General features: G+C 42.0%; 1 protein-coding gene across 1 annotated transcript in view; it reads right to left on the bottom strand.

Annotated features, from left to right (window-relative positions):
* Window positions 1-1,886: 1,886 nt before the first annotated feature.
* The window catches only part of CD8B (CD8b molecule), a 52,601-nt gene continuing 33,339 nt past the window's right edge, over window positions 1,887-21,148 (bottom strand). The window contains exons 3-5 of the mRNA XM_033959680.1: window positions 14,294-14,389; window positions 4,890-4,982; window positions 1,887-1,927 (exon numbers count right to left, since the gene is read on the bottom strand). Of these exons, the coding sequence (XP_033815571.1) occupies window positions 1,887-1,927; window positions 4,890-4,982; window positions 14,294-14,389 (230 nt within the window). The remainder of the gene's footprint in view (window positions 1,928-4,889; window positions 4,983-14,293; window positions 14,390-21,148) is intronic.

The raw sequence follows: 21,148 nt of genomic DNA on the forward strand, positions 1-21,148 counted from the left end.
AAAGCCCCCCTGTAGTAGAGGTGTTAAAGAAGCAGCAGCAATTGAAAAGAAATCTGGGAAAAAGAATCAGTTGGGGGTGTTTTTGAAAGTAAAGGTCAATCGTGAACTACAGTTAACCATGATGAAGGGGCTCTTCCAAGCTGCTAAACTACAAAAAAGAAGTGGTATGATCCTTTGGGAGGTAAAAAGAGATGCCCTTTCAAAGGATATTGTAACTGAACTTTGGGAGAAGCGCATGGGTGTTCTGTCCTATTGCCTGCATAATCCTGGTAAAGAAAAATCCCTGTCACCCTATTTGCTTTGCCAGCAGGAAGGGTTAGACTAAAAAGCTGGTCTGGACCTGACCAGCTGGTTTGACTTCTGCTCAGCCTATTCATCCTTGAAAGGAGTTTACTCTGGATGTGTGAGGGACCTGAAAAGGGGAGGAAATACTGTTTCTCTCCATGCTACACCTTGAGCTGTGGCTTCCAGCCCTGTATGTGCTCTAGGTGGTGGCCTAGGTATCACACCACATATTTTTGTTTTAATTTTGATTTAATTTCCTCTGCTCCTTGGGTTACATATGGCCACATACTTCTCCATTAAATTTGACTTAATTCCTGTCAGTCCATCATGCGTGTCCTCATTGGGATGGGGTAAGAGGGCATTTTCAATCTTAATCTAAGGCTAGAAATGGACCATCCTGAGCTCACAGTTCAGACCAGCCCTTAGGTCCTAGCAAAAAAAAAAAAAAAAAAAGACAGCAAGGGGAACTCTAGTATCTCTTATGATATGGATTAACAGTGAACATATTATGTGTGCTTACATAATTATGTATGTTTTCTTTGTACACCGCTTAGGTCTTAGGTGGTGTAGAATTTTTTTAAATAAAATAAATAAATAGCAAGCACTCTATCAAGTGGACATCACCACACGATCAGACCAGCTGTAGAGCAGCCCTCTGCCATATAATACTGCATTTCTCATCTGGTTGGTTGTATTAACATTCTCTGATCTGTTTTTCAACTATCCAATGTCAGCACAATTGGTTCCATAAGAGGAAGACTTGTGGCTTATCTCATCCAGATCTTTCTCTATGGGAAACGTGTTTTAGTGAATGGCTAAATCAGGAAATCATTTGGGTTTTCTTTGTACGGTAGTGGTGCCATTCCCTCATTGGCAGAAAATGTAATAGCTCAATACTTCAAAGCTGTATCATCAAAGATCTATGAAGAATATTGAAAAAAAAAAAGTTATCTGAGGGGTATTTTCATGTTAAGGTTTGCAGCTTTCATCTGTCTTCTGAAATGTTTTACAGTATCTTTTCTTAAGCATGTCCTTCTTTTTCCATCTCTCTCCTTTCTCCTATTATTAATGTTAATCTCATTGCACTTCTCATTTTTTTCTTCTCCTTCTCAACCTTTCTGCTGCCAACACCTAGTCATCTTAGTATCTCGGTTGTCCTTGATCCCCCCCCTCCCCATCTCTCTCCTTATCTAGCTATCCTGGATCTAAGCTTTCGCACTTCTGACTCAACTTTCCATTTCCCATTCTCATGAGCCAACGGTTCTTCATCTTCCCCTCTAAGGCCTCCCTACTCTACCCTGTCTTGTTCCTCTTCTCAGTCCTTCCTGTTGTTTCTTCAGTGCCTTCCAGCTTCATGAATCCCCCTCAATCCCCTCCTCAGTCTTCTTCTTCAGTATCATGCCTCAACACCAATCATCCTCTCTCACTTCTCCAGCCTCAATCATTCCCCCTTAGTATTCTCCTAGCCTCATGTATTTCCCTTTCTCTGCCCACACACTCACCCGTCCTTTCTCAGCATCTTCAGTCTGTCTTTTCCTACTTTTATTTGATTTTCAAAGCTTTCAACTAAATACAAAAATCTCTTCCACAAAAAAAAAGCCTTACTGCTTTCTGAACCGGTGACGGAATCTTCTTTGGATACCTGGAAGAAATAAGACACTTTAGGATAGCAAACATTAGACTCTTTTGTTATTCAATTTCTAGTTAATTTTGATTTCTTTGGCAAGTGAACTATGTGATAGGATTCATTGTGGCTGTAATTCAGTAAATATAAGAAAATAAGAAAAATCTCACATCAATAAAATTGTTAGAGAAGTGCTCAGTATTTTATACCAGCCAAGCAAGCATTGGTATATTTATCACATCATAGCACCAGCCCAACCCAACCAGCCTGATGGTTAGGGGAAAAAATGTGTATATCAAACACAAGTTCATAAGAGAAAAAAGTAAAAAGTACTTATCTCAGGTTTGCTACGAATGTTCCAACTCTTAACTGGCTTTTGGCAGCTGGTAATTGTAATTGCAGAGCTTGGCTGTTTTAAATTCCCAAGTGAAAAAATGTGCAAAAACATGAAAAAATTCAACTACCAGCTGCCAAAAACCAGTTAAGAGTTGGAACATTCATAGCAAACCTGAGATAAGTACTTTTTACTTTTTTCTTTTATGAACTTGGGTTTGATATACTCTGATAATTTTTGGTTGGTTTGAGCTGGTGCTATGATGTGATAAATATATCAATGCTTGCTTGGCTGGTATAAAATACTGAGCACTTCACTAACAGTTTTATTGATGTGAGATTTTTCTTCTGTTCTTATATATATTGCGTTGAAAAATCTAAAAAAATATTTTTTGAATTGAAGTTACTTCTATTTTTTTTGTTGTAATCCAATAAGCCATGCTTCAGATACTCAGGTCCTTCAATTGTAAGGTATAAAGCAGGGGTGTCCAACCTTTTGGCTTCCTTGGGCTGCACTGGCCGAAAGAAATGTTTCTGGGGCCACACAAACGCTGCAGCAAGACAGAGGAGGGAGCCGGCAAGATGGTAAACACCTGGAGGCAGTAGAGGAAAACACTGCATCGCCCTCGACCGGGGCTGCACAAAATACTTCACAAGAAAAGCATCAGATTGACATTCAAAGTAATTTAGCTGGCCAGAAATAGTTAAATCGCTTGTTCAGACCTAACCAATCATTTTTCACAGCACTTAACTAGATAGGTCCAGATTCTATAAACGGCGCCGTCATCGTCCACCTAAAAAACAGCTGCCAATCGCATGTCAATCACACAATGGGACAGTTTATAGACTTGCGGCTTCGTATAAGGTACGCACTGGAAATGTAGACCCAAGGTTTTCAAGGCCTACATTTCCGGCGCCGACCTTTCATGTGAATCAAGGCTACAGAGGCGCTTTAAGATGCCTAACGCCACTTCCGGCATTAGCCACGCTTACAGTAGCATTAGACATCGTAAAGCGATGCAGACACCTTTTTTTAGGCACTGGTAGGCGCCTATGTTTAAAAAAAAACAACACTATTAATCATTCTTAAACTGTGTTTTACACTTAAGTTAGGCGCCGGGAGGGCACCTGCCTGTGCCTAGAATATGGACCTTAGTGCCGAACTGCAAACCAGCTATTTAGGGGTGTTCTGGGGGCAGAGTTGGCATTTGGCCAGTTAAGTGCTGATATTCAGCACTTAACCGGCCAAGACAACTGTTTAAACAAGACTGCATAAGAGTCAGTCTTATCTTTATGTGGTGTTTAGTAGCCAATTAGGTATTGAATATTACACTTAACTAGCTCTACGGGTACATAGACTAAACTGCCCGAGACAATCGTGCTCGGACATTGCTGGGCAGAAAATTGTGCGCAGAACATCAGTGCGCTGGAGTAAAACACAATTTTAAAGCGTCCGAGGGGGGTATGTGGGGGGAACCCCCCCACACACTTTACTTAGAACAGTTGGTGCTCCTGTTGTGGGGAGGGTTGGGGGGGAACTCCCCATTATAGAGGAACAGCCTTTTTCCATCATTTTTAGGGAAAAATTACAGTTTCCTCTGTAATGGGGCTTTTCTCCCCCTCACACCCTCCCTCAGAGTGCTTTAAAATTGTGTTTTAATCCAGCGCGCTGACATCCTGCTTGCGGTTGTCTGCCCGGCAATGTCCACGCACGATTGTCTCGCGCAGTTTTGACTCATCACCAGCTATACGTTAGCTGGCTCCGCAATCCCAGCACATAATTTCCAGGTTTAAAGCCGGCAGCAGTCAGCAAAATGCAGATCGTCGCTGGCTGAGTCAAGCCCTGAATAAATATTCCTTCAGGAAAGACCTCTCCGAATCTGGATGTCCTGCACTGTCAAGTCAGAGTTCTGGCCGTGGAATGGAAAACAAACCACTCTTGAACTAATCAAGTACCTCCACTTGCAGGGCCAGCTCTACAATTGGGCAAGACCAGGTGCATATTAAGGACATGAAAGTTAATTTAGGGAAGCCTATAAGCCTGAAGGTTCGCTTAATGCGCCCAATATCCTTGCATCAGCACTGCCCACTTGCATCTCTTTCTTGATTCAAAACTGAGGATAATGTATACAAGTCAAATATGAAATTAACTATTCAACTTAATTCTGGAGTGCGGAAAATCACAGCACAGTTTAGTGCAGTGGTGTAGTAAGGGGGGGAGGGGGGTCTGCTCTGGGCGCCATCTTACTCGGGGTGCCGGCACCTCTCCTCTCCGCCCTTCCTCCCACTCCTTCCCCTGCCGCATGCGTACCCTTCCCTTCCCCTGTACCCTTTTAACTTTGGCGCAAGAAGCCACCAAATTGCTGCCCACATTGGCTTTGGTGCTCTCTCTGATGCCACTTCTGGGACCCATGACTAGGGCGGGACTGGGGCGTGACGGGGCGGGTGGAACTGGGCGGGCCTGGGGGGTGGGCGGGCCTGGGGGTCCGGATTTTACTATAGTAACATCTGGTAACCCTATGTGATGGTTCCCCAAAGATCACCACCAGTTTTTGTTTCTTAGAGCTCCCCTGCTGGGATCTTATCAGGCAATAATCAAGCTTTTATTTAAACCATTATTTCTGAGATAGGACAAAGTAATGCTTACGTCGCAAGCAGTGGATGGTAACAGCCAGTCCAATTAGTAGAACACCATTGCAGCACAAGAGGGGTGCCCAGATTGCAAGACTGCAGGCAGAACCTGGAGAGAGAGAGATCAGGATTACATATCTCAAGCCATGGCCTATGTATCTGAAAAGCGGAGAAGGAATTTTCTAAACTAAACCTTAAATTTATATACTGCATCCTCTCCATAGAGATGGATCTCGGCACGGTTTACAGGAACTTTAATATAAGGAAGGAAAAACATAATAAGAGATTTACATTTTTGCTATAAATTTAAAGGCAGAGGGCTGTTATGTCAGTCACTTACCCCCCCTTTTACAAAAGTGTAGCGTGGTTTTTAGCGCTAGCCGTGGCTGTAACAGCACCTATTCTCATAGGAATTCTATGAGCATTGGAGCTGTTACGCTTTTGTAAAAAAAGGGAGGGAGGGGGTTAGATATGCAGAAATTGAAATTGAGAAACATATTGCAGGTAATATCTTTTTAATGCACAAACAAACCCCCTCTTCTATTAAACTGTGCTAGCAGTTTTTAGCGCAGAGAGCCGCGCTGAATGGCCCGCGTTGTTCCTGACACTCATAGGAATTCTATGAGCGTCGGGAGCAGCGCGGGCCATTCAGCGCGGCTCACCACGCTAAAAACTGCTAGTGCAGTTTAACAGAAGAGGGCCATAATGTATTTGTGACTACTCTGGGACCTGCTGAAGTGAACACAGCTTTTAAAAGCTAACTGCCAATGTAGAAGTGGCATAGTAAGGAGGGCAGACCGCCCCGGGAGCCATCTTGATGGGAGCGCCGGCACCTCTCTGCCCCCCATGCCACTTTCATGACTTCCTTTCCTCCGTACCTCTTTAAATCTTCACCAACTTTGTTGGCCTACTGCTTGCGCTGGCCTGGCTTCCCTCTGGAATCACTTCCTGGTCAAAGGGCCAGGAAGTGACATCAGAGGGAAAGCCAGCATCATCAGCAGGCTGGAGAAACTGCTCACACTTGCGAAGATTTAAAGCGGTACATGGGGGAAAGGAGGCTGTGTGTGTAGCGGGGGGGGGGGGGCGCGAAAGGAGCGGGGAGGCACCAGCACTCCAGGTGCCTCCTATTCTTGCTATGCCACTGAATGTAGGGGGCCCTTTTACTAAGCTGTGATAAAAAGTGATCAGTGGTATCACTAGAAGGGGCTTTTCATCGTACTAAGGTCAATTTTAGTACAGCTATAAAATGGCCGCATTTCCCATTTTCTTAATTAACGAACATGTGCTAATTTTCCCATTAGCATGTGGCCAATAGCTTGGGAGCACTTAGTGATACTTATTTTGCAGGCAGTAAGGGCTACCATGCTAAGCACGTACTAATTGGTTGATGCATGGAAATGTAGATGCATTAACCAATTAATAATAATAATAACTTTATTTTTTCTATACTGCCATAATCTTACAACTTCTAGGTGGATTACACTGAAGAGAGCTGGACAATCAGCGAATTACAGAGTACAAATAGCGAAAATATCACTGGACAGTCAGCAAAATTACAGAATACAAGTAGTAAAAATACACATATTTCTCAAAGTTATCAGTGTGGAGTTATTAGTTTTAAAATGGTATCTGACTAGGAGATAAATCTGTCGAACAGTGCTGTCTTAATTTCTTTTCGAAAAGCGCCGTAGGTTAACCTGGCTCCGTTGATGTAATTGCCTAGCCAGGTCTGCTGTTTACTCGCCTGAAACTTGAAAGTTAAGGACCTGTATTTGCACTCAGTGATCCTTGGATTGGCAAAAAGATTACAATTTCTGGTTGTCCTAGTGAGGATGTTTAACTCGAAATGTGGTAGGAGATAGGTAGGGGCCATGCCTATTCTCCACCCCGAAACATTCAAAAGTATTTTTTAGTATGTGCTAAAACTACCATGGAGGTACCTGAGGGTAGCCCACGTTATTGATTTTTAACCTATGGTAAGCATGCGTTAGTGCTTACTGCAGCTTAGTAAAAGAACCCTTTAATAAGTTAGTCCAATAACAAGGTGACATCCACAGCTTATTTCTTGGCCTCCATTTTAGCTGCACTTGGTTTGTACAGAGTATGCAAATGTACTTTTAAATTCATACCTCCACCTTAAACAACAATACTCAAGTACACGCAAGCATAAAGAATAGAGGTTACAAGAAGTCAGCACATTGAGTATTGTGATGGGGGAGGGAAGAATGATTTTCCTAATGTCATAGTGAGTGTCAGTGGTAGAAACAGGGCTTGTGCATGCTTAGCAAATGACACGGGGCGTGGATGGAGACAGAGTCCACCGGGACAGGGACAGAGCTTTGTTCCTGTGCCATTCTCTAAAACCTTGAGACTAGTATCAATATGTAAAAACTTAACACATCTTAGACGATTGGTAACTGAATTGAATGATTTAAAAAAAAAACAACTTCAGAAGCTGCTTTTGGATTTCAATGAATGACTGTTAAATGACATCATTTGTGTCTTGTCTGCCATCTGCAATGTTCTTCCATCATGTGCCCAGCTGCTCAACTATCTTACTGTTATTGCAACAATTTCATCTATCGTTGCTGGATCAAGGATCATTTCTACCATTTAATAGATTCTTATTTTCCTGTTCATTCACTATACCAGGGGTATCAAACTCAATCACATTAAGGGGCTGAAATCCAAAACACAAGCTAAGTCGTGGGCCAGATCTTTCCCAATCTCTGCCCCAGACCCCGCCCCCATAATAATACTAATTATAACACCATTTTTTCCATTCATTTTTCATATATACACACACAATATAATCTTATTAACACATAACACCGAAAGGGTGGTTGATCGCTGGAATAATCTTCCACAACAGGTAATTGAGGCCAGCAGCATGCCAGATTTTAAGAAAAGATGGGATTGGCATGTGGGATCTCTTCATGGAGGTAGTTAGGGGGTGGGCCATTAGTGTGGGCAGACTAGATGGGCCGTGGCCCTTTTCTGCCGTCATGTTCTATGTTTCTATGGTTAACCACAAAATTAAACTACACAAAACACACTGTATGCTTCTCAACATTCATTCCTACCAGTATACAGATAACCCCTATGCAAATATGAGACCAAAAACTAAAAGTACTAATATATTTTAAAAAACACCTTAAGATTCAAGATTCTGCATGCAGTACAACCCACAGAGAAAAAGAAACAAATGTATTTCTTCCTGAGCAGTGCAAAAGATAGACAGCAGATTAAAATGCTCAAAATTCAATTCAAACACTAACTTGAAAATAAAACCATTCCCCCTACCTTTGTTGTCTCCCTCCCTCCATGCTGTGCCTTCCTCCGCGGGTGTCTAACCTTCTGGCCGGCTACAACCTGGCTGTTTTATGCGGCCTGCAGTCCGATGCACCCCGATTTCATCTTGTGGCTGGCTCCGGCCACAAGGTAAAACTGGGGGCAACGGACCCTCATAAAACGACCAGGCTGGCTGGATTTGGCCTGCGGGCCTTCAGTTTGACACCTATGCACCATACAATTTAGGCAAATTGGGCAACAGGTGATTTTGACTACACTATTATAGAAATGTGCTGACACCAGTTTAGGAAGGCTACAATTAACCAATGCTGTGAACTCTACTAAGCTTATTTAAACGTAAACCCAATATAAACAAAAAAGAAAAAAGATTGTGTGGAGAAAAAAAGATCTCTGTCTTCATGGATCTTTAAAAAAAAACCCTCAACATCCAAAAAGATGTCTTCATAAAAGTTTTACTCTACTTTCTTTACAAGTTCCCAGCTTCTGCCTTCAGCCAAACCCAAACTAGCGGAAGTAGATCAAAGTCAATACAATGGTATTTCAAACAGGGAATGTAATAAAGTCAGGACTTAGCTGTAGTTGATCCCGGTTCCGCTGCAGCGTCAGCGCTGAATGAATGGCAGGTTCCACAATGTTCTCTTCCGCTGATTCAGTGCTCTGCTCCTGGCCACAATCAAACATTCGGGCTTCAAACTGCTTCACCCAACAAAGAAATCTCTGTTTCGCATCCTTGCTGCATTAGGGGTGACTCAAAAATCCATAAACAACTCCCATTGAAAACTCTCACCAGACTATTTGCAAAACTTCCAAAGAACAGCAGCTAAGCTCCCGGAAGTCAGAGTACATCAAGTTATAATTCCAGTGGACCGATGGAATAGGAAGACATCTTTTTGGATGTGGAGTTTTTTTTTTTTCAAAGATCCATGAAGACAAACTGAGATCTTTTTACTCCATACAATCTTTTTTTGTTTATATTGGGTTTACATTTAAATAAGCAGAGTTCACAGCATTTGTTAATTTGAGCCTTCACAAACTGGTGTCAGCACATTTCTATAATAGTGTATATGATCAAATAAGTTTGTTTCCTATATAGTGTGAGTGATTTCAACTACCACAACATTGACTGGTTAAATGTTACATCAGGGAGTGCTAGAGAGGTAAAATTCCTAGACAGCTTCTTGGAGCAACTGGTCAAGGAGGAGCTATTTTAGATTTGGTCCTTAGTGGAATGCAGGACTTCGTACAGGAGGTAACTGTGTTGGGTCTGTTGGGAAACAGTGACCATAACATGATCAAATTTGAGCTGATAACTGGAGTGACATCGAAAAAGAAATCTATTGTAGCGGTATTTAATTTTTGCAAGCGTGGATGCCAAGTTTCCAAGTTTATTAAATGTCTTGATTTATCGCCTATTCACATTTCTAGGCGATGTACAAATTGTTCAAAAAAATTAATTAATATATCATTTACAATAAAACAAACACAAAAAAGAAAAATTAAAACTTAAATGGGATTTAACTGACAATACTAAAACATAAGGAAAGTTATTTAATTCGATGGTTACATACAGTTATTATGTTTAAAAATTCAAGGTAAATACATTAGGAGGGGAAAGGTAAACAATAAATTCAGAGAATTAAATTGACAAAGCAGAGAGAATTAGTCATTAACAGACTTAATCATTAAATGCATCTGTAAATAAAAAACTTTTAAGATGAGCTTTAAATTTTCCTAAATTTTTTTCTAGTCTTAAGTAAAGTGGTAGGTTATTCCAGGACTGAGGGGCTGTTATAGAGAAGATTGTGGTACGTCTTGTGTTAATGACTTTCAGTGAGGGAATAACTAAGAGATGTTGATCCTGTGATCTGAGAGATCTAGAGGAAGTATACGGTATTAGTACTCTATAGATAAAGGCAGGAGTTTTAGATTCTAAAGTTTTATGTGTAAGTAGGCATTGTTTGTATATGATACGGTGTGCGACCGGAAGCCAATGTGCTTTCTTGAGTAACGGTGACACATGGTCAAATTTTTTAGCATTATATATAATTTTAATGGAGGCGTTCTGTATTATCTGTAATCGTCTAAGCTCTTTTTGTGGCAAACCAATGAATAGGGAATTACAATAGTCAAGTTTAGAAATTACAAGAGAATGAAGTAGGATATTCAGAGATTGTGTACATAAAAATTTTGATATAGATTGAATCTGACGGAGTCTGTAAAAGGTTGACTTGATCACTTGGCTTATATGATCATGAAAAGATAATTTGTTGTCAAATATTACTCCTAAGATCCTAATGTTTTTTGCCATTTGCAAAGGAATACCCTTAATAGAAATAGGAGAGGAAAGTGTTTCGTCTTCTTTCCATGGAAAGAACATAGTGTTAGTTTTCTGAATGTTTAAAGATAATTTATTACTTTCAAGCCAATATTGAATTTGATCCAGTTTGTCGTTAATTATTACTATTTCATTCGGATTTTTGGTATTAATTGGATGTAGTAGTTGTATATCATCTGCATAAGCGAATACTGTAAATCCTATGGACTGACATAATGTCATCAGAGGAGCTAAGAAAATATTAAATAGAATAGGCGATAATATTGATCCTTGTGGGATTCCATAAGGAAGTGAATAACTTTTTGATGTTGAATCGTTGAAAGAGACAGTTGATGAACGGTTATTGAAGTAAGATTGAAACCAGAGCAAAACTTGGTCAGTTAAACCGATTGACTTAAGTCTATTTATTAAAAGACAGTGATCAATAGTGTCAAATGCAGATGATAAATCAAGGGAAATCAAGATTACAGATGTATGGTGATCTAAGTGATAAATTAAAGATGTAGTCATACCAATTAGTGAGTGTTCTGTAGAATGATTTTGTCTAAATCCTGTTTGGTTTGGGTGCAGTATGTTGGTTTTTTCGATGTATTCTGTTAATTGGTTAAATACAATTTTTTCAATCGTTTTAGCTAAGAATGGAATATTAGCGATTGGTCTGTAGTTAGTTTTTATTTCTGATCCTATTTTTTGATCTTTGATGACTGGTCGTATCGTAGATTTTTTCCAGTCTGAGGGCATTTTACTTTGTTGTAAACTACACTTGATTAAAGTGTGTATATAGGGGCCAAATATTGAAAAGTATTTCTTGAGAATGGTGGGTGAAATTGATTCATTGAATGTTCCTTTATGATTGATGGTTTTGATGATCAATTCTAGTTCCTTAAGACTGGGAACTTTAAACTGAGAACATTTTGAGGTGAGTGATAAATTAGGTTCATGATCTAATGAGATTGTAGATTGTTGTTGTGATGAAAAGCTATTTCTTATTTTTTTAATCTTATCCATGAAACTATCTGCTAATTCTTGCGCGGTAAGCTGAGATTTAATATCATGTGGAAAATTTTTAGATTGATGATTAATTGATTTTAAAATATTATATAGAACTGATGTGTTTAAAAATACCATTGTGGAAGCCCAGACCAGATGTATTCCATGTATTAAAAAAGGTGGAAAGAAGAGAAAATGAAAGCTGGCATGGTTAAAAGGCAAAGTGAAAGAGGTTATTACAGCCAAGAAAACATTCTTTAAAGAATGGAAAAAGGATCCCAATAAAGAAAATAAGAAGAAACATAAGCACTGGCAAGTTAAATGCAAAGCATTACTAAAGAAAGCTAAACAAGAATATGAAGAATGACTTGCCAAAGGCAAAAACTCATAGTAACAATTTTTTTAGATACATCAAAAGCAGAAAATTGTGAGGGAATCCGTGGGACCATTGGATGATCAAGGAGTAAAAGGTGCACTCAAGAAGGATAAGGCCTTAGTGGAGAGACTAAATGAATTCTTTGCTTTGGTCATTACGGAAGAAGATATAAGAAATCTACCTGAACTGGAAATGGTTTACAAGGGTGATGAGGCAGAGGAATTGAAAGAAATCTTGATAAACCTGGAAGATGTACTAACCTAAATCGACAAGTTAAAGAGTAATAAATCATCTGGACAGTATGGTATACATTCTAGGGTACTGAAAGAACTCAAACATGAAATCGCTGATCTGCTGTTAGTGATCTGAAATCTGTTGCTAAAATTGTCTGTAGTACCTAAAGATTGGAGGGTGGCTAATGTTATGCCGATTTTTAAAAGGGTTCCAGGGGAGATCTGGAGAATTACAGACCAGTAAGCCTGACTTCAGTGCTGGGCAAAATAGTGGAAACAATGATAAAAAATAAAATTGTGGAACATGTAGACAAACTTGATTTATTGAGACAGAGTCAGCATGGGATCAGCCGATGTCTTGCCTCACCAATCTGCTTGACTTCTTTGAAGGTGTGAATAAACAGTGGATAAAGGTGAGCTGGTTGATGTATTTATCTATATTTCCAAAAGCTTTTGACAAAATTCTTCATGAAAGACTCCTGAGAAAATTAAAGAGCCATGGGATAGGAGGCAAAGTTCAGTTGTGGATTAAGAATTGGATATTGGACAGAAAACAAAGGGTATAGGGTTAAATGGCCATTTTTCTCAATGGAGGAGGGTAAATAATGGTGTGCCTCAGGGATCTTTACTGGGACTGGTGCTATTTATCTTATTTATAAATGATCTGGAAATTAGAGCTATGAGTGAGGTGATCAAATTTGCAGATAACACTAAACTGTTCAAAGTTGTTAAAATACATGCAGACTGTAAAAAACTGCAGGAAACTGGAAGACTGGGTGTCCAAATGGCAGATGAAATTTAATGTGGACAAATGCAAAATGATGCACATTGTAAAGAATAATCCAAATCATAGTTACCGGATGCTAGGGTCCACCTTGAGGGTCAGCGCTCAAGAAAAAGATCTGGGTGTCATCGTGGACAATACGCTGAAACCTTCCGCCCAATGTGCGACAGTGGATAAGAAAGCAAACAAAAGGCTAGTAATTATGGATGGGAAACATGACTAAGAATGTTATAATGCCTCTGCATCGCTCAATGGTGTGACCTCGCCTTGAGTATTGCGTTCAGTTCTGGTCTCCTTATCTCAAAAAAGATATAGCGGCACTAGAAAAGATTCAAAAAAGAGCAACCAAGATGATAAAGAGGACAGAACTCTTCTCGTGTGTTAGGGCTCTTCAGCTTGGAAAAGAGACGGCGGAGGGGAAGATATGATTGAAGTCTACAAAATCCTGAGTGGTGTAGAACGGGTACAAGTGGATCAATTTTTTACTGCAACAAGATTTACAAAGACTAGGGGACACTCAATGAAGTTACAGAGTAATACTTTTAATACCAATAGGAAGAAATATTTTTTCACTCTGAGAATAGTTAAGCTCTGTAAAATGCTGCCAGAGGATGTGGTAAGAGCGGTTAATATAGCTGGTTTAAAAAAAGGTTTGGACAAATTCCTGGAGGAAAAGTCCATAGTCTGCTGTTGAGACAGACATGGGCATGGAAGCCACTTCTTGTCCTGAATCTATGGCATGGAAATACTGCTACTATTGGGGTTTTTGCCAGGTACTTGTGACTTGGACTGGCCTCCGTGAAGACGGGATGCTAGGCTAGAAAGACCATAGGTTTGACCCAGTAAGGCTATTCTTATGTTCTTACATCCATGTCTGAAAGCCAATCCAATTATCTTCCCAATGTAAAAACATAGGCAACTGAATCTTTGGGAAGGTTGTACCAAAATCAGATAGAAATGGTGTTTCAACTTAATCATCTTCCTCAGGGGTCCTAAGGCAACAGGAAAGAATAGACAAATGTGGATAATGATGAAACAAACTGAAGGACTGTATGGAGAACATAAACAGTGTGACAAAGCCAACCCTAGTAAATGTGACTTGTACCCTTGAATTGAGCAGTTAAGAAATATTGTAAATAAAATTTAGGTGTGCCTATTTATGTTTGCCATTGACCTGGCATAAGTAGGCACACCTAAAAGTACCTGCATTTCTATTGATACGCTGGTATTCTAGAATAGGTGCAAAGTGCACACAAATCTGGCTCCTAATTTCTAGTGGCCCAGTTATTGAATTGCTCCTAAATACTTTGCACATTTCTGCTTTTTATCACTCTCCTTTGAACTAGTGACACATCTACACTGTGCATCCTACGAAGTCATCGCACCATACCTTTTGCTTTCTCTTTAACTTTTGTGTATTTACGTGTGTCTCTGCGTTTCTCTTGTGTCGTTAGTGGGACTTTTGTTGTTAGAGGCATCATTTCAACTATAAGGGAAAAAAACCAGCATTAAGATATTCTGTTCTGTAGAAAGATCAAGACAGATGAAAACATCTTTCAGATCTTGCTACAAACCTGTAGCAGTAAGAACACCAATGAAACTTTATAAGTAACAATAGAAATATAAAGACAGAAAATAAATGCCTGAATTAAATTAAATGCCCAATGATTGAAAAGCTGGAACTGCAACAAGAGCCTCTATGTAGAGATAAAACGGTCCATTGTTGTATTGAGAACAAATAAACTCCCTCTTTTACAAAAGCTGGTAGTGCGGGCCAGCGCGGTAAATGCTCTGATGCCCATAGGAAATGAATGGGCATCAGAGCATTAACGGTACTCAGTTACGCGGCTTTTTAAAAGGGGACCATAGACAGTTAATAAATCCCAATAAATAAACAAACTGTGATATGAAGGTTGTAATAATGTTTGCTGGACCAAGGAAAAGATATTATTCATTAAAATTATCGTTCTAGAGCCTTCGGGATCTCACAGATCTCCTCTTCAAATGTATCTGTACTTAATGAAACAAATGGCTGAGCACTCATGAAGAATATAAATCAAATATACAAGGGACAGCTGAAAAGTTTTCAGCCCAACCAAGAAGAAAATGAGATGGAGCCATGAAACTTACAAATTATTCCACACTTTTTGTTTCATTTCATATCATTGAAATGAAAAAGTGTCAAGAATAGTGTGAAACATAAGAACATAAGCAGTGCCTCCGCTGGGTCAGACCAGAGGTCCATCATGCCCAGCAGTCCGCTCACACAGTGGCCCATCAGGTCCAGGACCTGTATAGTAATCCTCTATCCATAACCTTCTATCCCCTTTTCCTTCACGAAATTGTCTAATCCCTTCTTGAACCCCAATACCGTACTCTGTCCTATCACGCCCTCTGGGAGTGCATTCCAGGTGTCCACCACCCTTTGGGTAAAGAAGAACTTTCTAGCATTGATTCTGAATCTGTCCCATTTTAATTTTTCTGAATGGCCTCTCATTCTTGAAGTTTTCAAAAGTTTGAAGAATCTGTCCCTCTTCACTTTCTCTATGCCCTTCATGATCTTGTAAGTCTCTATCATGTTCCCTCTAAGTCTCCGCTTCTCCAGGGAAAAGAGCCCCAGTTTCTCCAATCTTTCAGCATATGACAGATTTTCCATACCTTTTATCAAACATGTCGCTCTCTTCTGAACCCTCTTGAGTATCGCCATATCCTTCTTAAGGTACGGCGACCAATATTGGACGCAGTATTCCAGGTGCGGGCGCACCATCGCCCGATACAACAGCAGGATAACTTATTTCATTCTAATTGTAATACCTTTCTTGATAGTACCTAGCATTCTATTCACCTTCTTAGCGGCCGCTGCGCACTGTGCCAACAGCTTCATTGTCTTGTCCACTATTACCCCCAAGTCCCTTTCTTGGGTACTATCACCCAATAACAGCCCTCCCATCGTATAGTTGTACTTCGGGTTTCTGTTTCCTACATGCAAGACTTTACATTTCTCTACATTGAACTTCATCTGCCATCTCATCGCCCACTCTCCTAGTTAGTTCAGGTCCCTTTGTCTATCTTCGCAGTCCTCTTTAGTCCTAGCCCCACTAAATAGTTTGGTGTCGTCTGTGAATTTTATTAGTTCGCACTTCGTCCCTGTTTCTAGATCATTTATAAATATATTGAACAGCAGCGGTCCGAGTACCGACCCCTGTGGAACACCACTCGTGACCCTCCTCCAGTCAGAGTAGTGGCCCTTCACTCCTACCCTTTGCTTCCTACCTGCCAACCAATTCTTGATCCATCTGTGTACGTCTCCTTCCACCCCATGGTTCTTCAGTTTCTGAAGTAGGCGTTCATGGGGTACCTTGTCAAAAGCTTTTTGGAAATCTAAGTATATGATGTCTATGGGGGTCCCCTTTGTCCATCCGTTTGTTAATTCCTTCAAAGAAGTGCAATAAGTTCATTAGGCACGATCTTCCCTTGCAGAAGCCATGTTGGCTTGTTATCATAAGTTTATTCCTTTCTAGATGCTCATCGATGCTGACTTTTATCAGTGCTTCTGCCATTTTCCCCGGAACTGAGGTCAGACTTACCGGTCTGTAGTTCCCCGGGTCCCTTCATCACTTTCTAGGTGTGGGTCCCAGAAGTGATGTCAGAGAGAGCACCGAAGACGACGTGGACAATAAGTTAGTGGCTGCTCGCACCGAAGTTAAAAAGGTATGGGAGAAGGGAAGGGGTGCACGCACACTCGGGGGGGGAGGGGGAAGGAGTGGGAAAGTTGGGCGGAGAGGAGGAGGGGTGCCAGTGCTCCTGAGGAAGATGGCGCCTAGGGCGGCCCACCCCCTCGCCTCCCCCCTATTACACCACTGGTGTGGAATAACTTGTAAAGTTTCATTGCTCCACATCATTCTCTTCTTGGTTTGGCCGAGACCTTTTCAGTAGCCCCTCATAGATTGTAAGCCCACCAGGACAGATAGGGAAAATACTTAGGCACTCTTTTACTAAGGTGCGCTAATCAATTTAGCACGCGATAAACGCTAACGCATGCATGTTAGTCTACGGACACGTTAGCATTTAGTGTGCACTAATTCGAATACTGCATGCTAAATCGGTTAGTGCACCTTAGTAAAAGAGGGAGTTAGAGTACCTGATTACTATTTAATGTATTGTAAACTGCTTTGATATCCATAGAGGAATGATGGTATAGCAAATAAAGCACAGTTACTTACCGTAACAGGTGTTATCCAGGGACAGCAGGCAGATATTCTTGACTGATGGGTGACGGCACCGACGGAGCCCCGGTACGGACAATTTTAGAGTGATTGCACTCTAAGAACTTTTTAGAAAGTTCTAGCTCGGCCGCACCGCGCACGCGCGAGTGCCTTCCCGCCCGACAGAGGCGCGCGGTCCCTCAGTTAGTATAAGCCAGCTAAGAAGCCAACCCGGGGAGGTGGGTGGGACGCAAGAATATCTGCCTGCTGTCCCTGGATAACACCTGTTACGGTAAGTAACTGTGCTTTATCCCAGGACAAGCAGGCAGCATATTCTTGACTGATGGGTGACCTCTAAGCTAACAAAAAGAGGGATGGAGGGAAGGTTGGCCATTAAGAAAACAAATTTTGTAAAACAGATTGGCCGAAGTGACCATCCCTTCTGGAGAATGCATCCAGACAATAATGAGATGTAAAAGTGTGAACTGAGGACCAAGTAGCAGCTTTGCAGATTTCCTCAATAGGAGTGGAACGGAGGAAAGCTACAGATGCTGCCATTGCTCTGACTCTATGGGCCGTGACAGAACCTTCCAGTGTCAGTCCGGTCTGAGCATAACAGAATGAAATGCACGCTGCTAGCCAATTAGACAACGTACGTTTAGAAACAGGACGTCCCAATTTATTCGGATCAAAGGACAGAAAAAGCTGAGGAACTGATCTGTGGGGTTTCGTACGCTCCAGATAGTAAGCAAGAGCCCTTTTACAATCCAAAGTATGCAGAGCTTGTTCCCCAGAATGAGAATGAGGTTTTGGAAAGAAAACCGGTAGAACAATGGATTGGTTGAGATGAAATTCAGAAACAACCTTGGGGAGAAACTTTGGATGTGTACGCAGAACCACCTTGTCATGGTGAAAAACCGTAAAAGGTGGATCTGCAACCAGTGCATGAAGCTCACTGACTCTCCTGGCAGAGGTAAGAGCAATAAGGAAAAGTACTTTCCAAGTGAGAAATTTGAAAGGAGAAGTAGCTAAAGGTTCAAATGGAGGTTTCATTAAAGCTGAAAGAACCACATTGAGATCCCAGATAACCGGAGGGGCTTTAAGAGGTGGTTTCACATTGAAAAGCCCACGCATGAACCTGGACACCAGGGGATGAGCTGAAAGAAGTTTTCCATGGACTGGCTCATGAAAAGCTGCAATGGCACTGAGGTGGACCCTGATGGAAGAGGACTTCAGGCCAGAGTCAGACAAAGAAAGAAGATAATCCAACAACGTCTCCACTGCTAGGGAAGTGGGATCAAGATGATGAAGAAGACACCAGGAAGAAAATCTCGTCCACTTTTGATGGTAACATTGTAGAGTGGCTGGTTTCCTGGAGGCATCCAGAATGGAACGAACGGGCTGAGACAAAAGAGTATCAGTCGAGTTCAGCCCGAGAGATACCAAGCCATCAGGTGTAGAGACTGGAGGTTGGGATGCAGAAGGGTTCCCTGCTGTTGGGTAAGCAGAGAAGGAAACAGAGGAAGAAGAAAAGGTTCCCTGGAACTGAGTTGAAGTAGAAGGGAGAACCAATGTTGCCTGGGCCACCTCGGAGCAATCAGAATCATGGTGGCTCGTTCCCTCTTGAGCTTGAACAAGGTTCTCAACATGAGAGGCAGAGGAGGGAAGGCGTACAGGAACAGATTCGACCAGTCGAGGAGAAAAGCATCTGCTGTTAGACGGTGTGGAGAGTAAAGTCTGGAGCAGAATAGGGGCAGCTGATGATTGTGAGGAGCTGCAAAGAGGTCTATCTGAGGAGTGCCCCATTGATCGAAGATAGACTGCAGAGTCACGGGATCGAGTGTCCACTCGTGAGGTTGGAGAATTCTGCTGAGTTTGTCCGCTAAGGAATTCTGTTTCCCCTGAATGTATATAGCTTTCAGGAAGAGATGGTGATCTATGGCCCAAGTCCAGATCTTCTGGGCTTCCTGGCATAAAAGGCGAGAGCCTGTCCCACCCTGTTTGTTGATGTAGTACATCGCAACCTGATTGTCTGTGCACAACAGAAGGACCTGAGGAAAGAGAAGGTGTTGGAAGGCCTTGAGGGCGTAAAACATCGCTCTGAGTTCCAGGAAATTGATTTGATGCTTCCTTTCCTGGGCTGACCAAAGACCTTGAGTCTGGAACTCGTTCAAGTGAGCTCCCCATGCGTACAGAGAGGCGTCGGTGGTGATGACTAGTTGATGAGGAGGCTGATGGAACAGAAGACCTCTGGATAGATTTGAGGATACCAACCACCATTGAAGAGACTGACGAAGAGATGATGTCACAGATATGTGTCGTGAGCAAGGATCCGACGCTTGGGACCACTGGGTAGCAAGGGTCCATTGAGGAGTGCGCAGGTGAAGACGGGCATGAGGTGTGACATGAACTGTGGATGCCATGTGCCCCAAGAGTACCATCATTTGTCTTGCTGAGATGGACGGCAGAGGAAGCACCTGGTGACATAGAGACTGAAGAGTCTGGAGACGATTGGATGGTAGGAAAGCTCTCATGAGGAGTGTATCCAGGATCGCTCCAATGAATTGAAGTCTCTGAGTGGGAATGATATGAGATTTGGGTAGATTGATCTCGAATCCCAGAAGTTGTAGAAACTGGATGGTTTGGTTGGTGGCCAGAAGGACTGCTTGAGCGGAAGTGTCTTTGATCAACCAATCGTCCAGGTAAGGAAATACATGCAGGTGGTGAGAGCGTAGAAATGCCGCTACCACAATGAGACATTTGGTGAATACCCTTGGAGATGAGGCAAGACCGAAGGGCAGCACCTTGTACTGGTAATGACAATGATTGATCATGAATCGGAGATATGGTCTTGAGGTTACATTGATCGGTATGTGAGTGTAAGCCTCTTTGAGATCGAGGGAGCATAGCCAGTCGTTTTGATTTAGAAGGGGATAAAGGATGGCTAAAGAAAGCATCTTGAATTTTTCTTTTACTAGATGAATGTTGAGATCGCGAAGATCCAGGATAGGTCTGAGATCTCCTGTCTTTTTGGGAACTAGAAAGTAACGGGAGTAGAATCCCTGCCCCTTTTGATCTAGAGGAACTTCCTCTATAGCGTTCAGAAGGAGGAGGGATTGGACCTCCTGAATAAGGAGGGCCGATTGAGGACTGTTCAAAGCAGACTCTTTTGGCAGGCTTTGAGGTGGAAGAGTCTGAAAGTTGAGAGAGTAGCCGTGGCGGATGATGTTGAGGACCCATTGGTCCGATGTGATTACTTCCCACCGGCTGAGGAACAGAGAAAGTCGACCTCCTATAGGCTGAGGCAGGAGAGCAGGAATAGGGATACTGGCTATACTGTGGAGAATGAAGTCAAAAGGGCTGTGACTTCTGCTGAGGAGGTTGTTTTACAGCTTGTTGCTGCTGCTGTTGTCTGGGAGGCTGACGTTGTTGTTGCCTCTGACGCCTAGGTTGCTGAGCAGTGGTAGTCAATGGACGAGCTGTGAAGCGGCGTTGATAGGCCGATTGCTGCCTGTATGGTCTTGGCGGAGGAGGCTTCTTTTTATTCTTGAGCAGGGTATCCCAGCGCGTCTCATGAGCAGAGAGCTTTTGTGTGGTTGAGTCCATGGAATCCCCAAAGAGCTCATCCCCTAGGCATGGGGCATTGGCTAACCGATCTTGATGGTTAACATCAAGCTCGGATACCCGAAGCCAGGCCAAACGACGCATAGCCACTGACATTGCTGTCGCTCTGGATGTAAGTTCAAAGGTGTCATATATGGATCTAACCATAAACTTACGTAATTGTAGAAGAGACGACAAGCATGTGTGAAAAGCGGGATGCTTTCGTGAAGGAAGATATTTTTCGAAAGAAGCCATGGTGGTAAGGAGATGCTTTAAATAAAAAGAAAAATGAAAAGCATAATTACTAGCCCTATTTGCTAACATAGCATTTTGGTAGAGCCTCTTACCAAATTTATCCATGGCCCTTCCTTCTCTGCCAGGAGGGACAGATGCATATACACTGGCTCCTGAAGTCTTTTTAAGGGTGGATTCGACAA

Source organism: Geotrypetes seraphini, chromosome 1 (assembly GCF_902459505.1).
Source record: "Geotrypetes seraphini chromosome 1, aGeoSer1.1, whole genome shotgun sequence".
Classification (NCBI taxonomy): domain Eukaryota; kingdom Metazoa; phylum Chordata; class Amphibia; order Gymnophiona; family Dermophiidae; genus Geotrypetes; species Geotrypetes seraphini.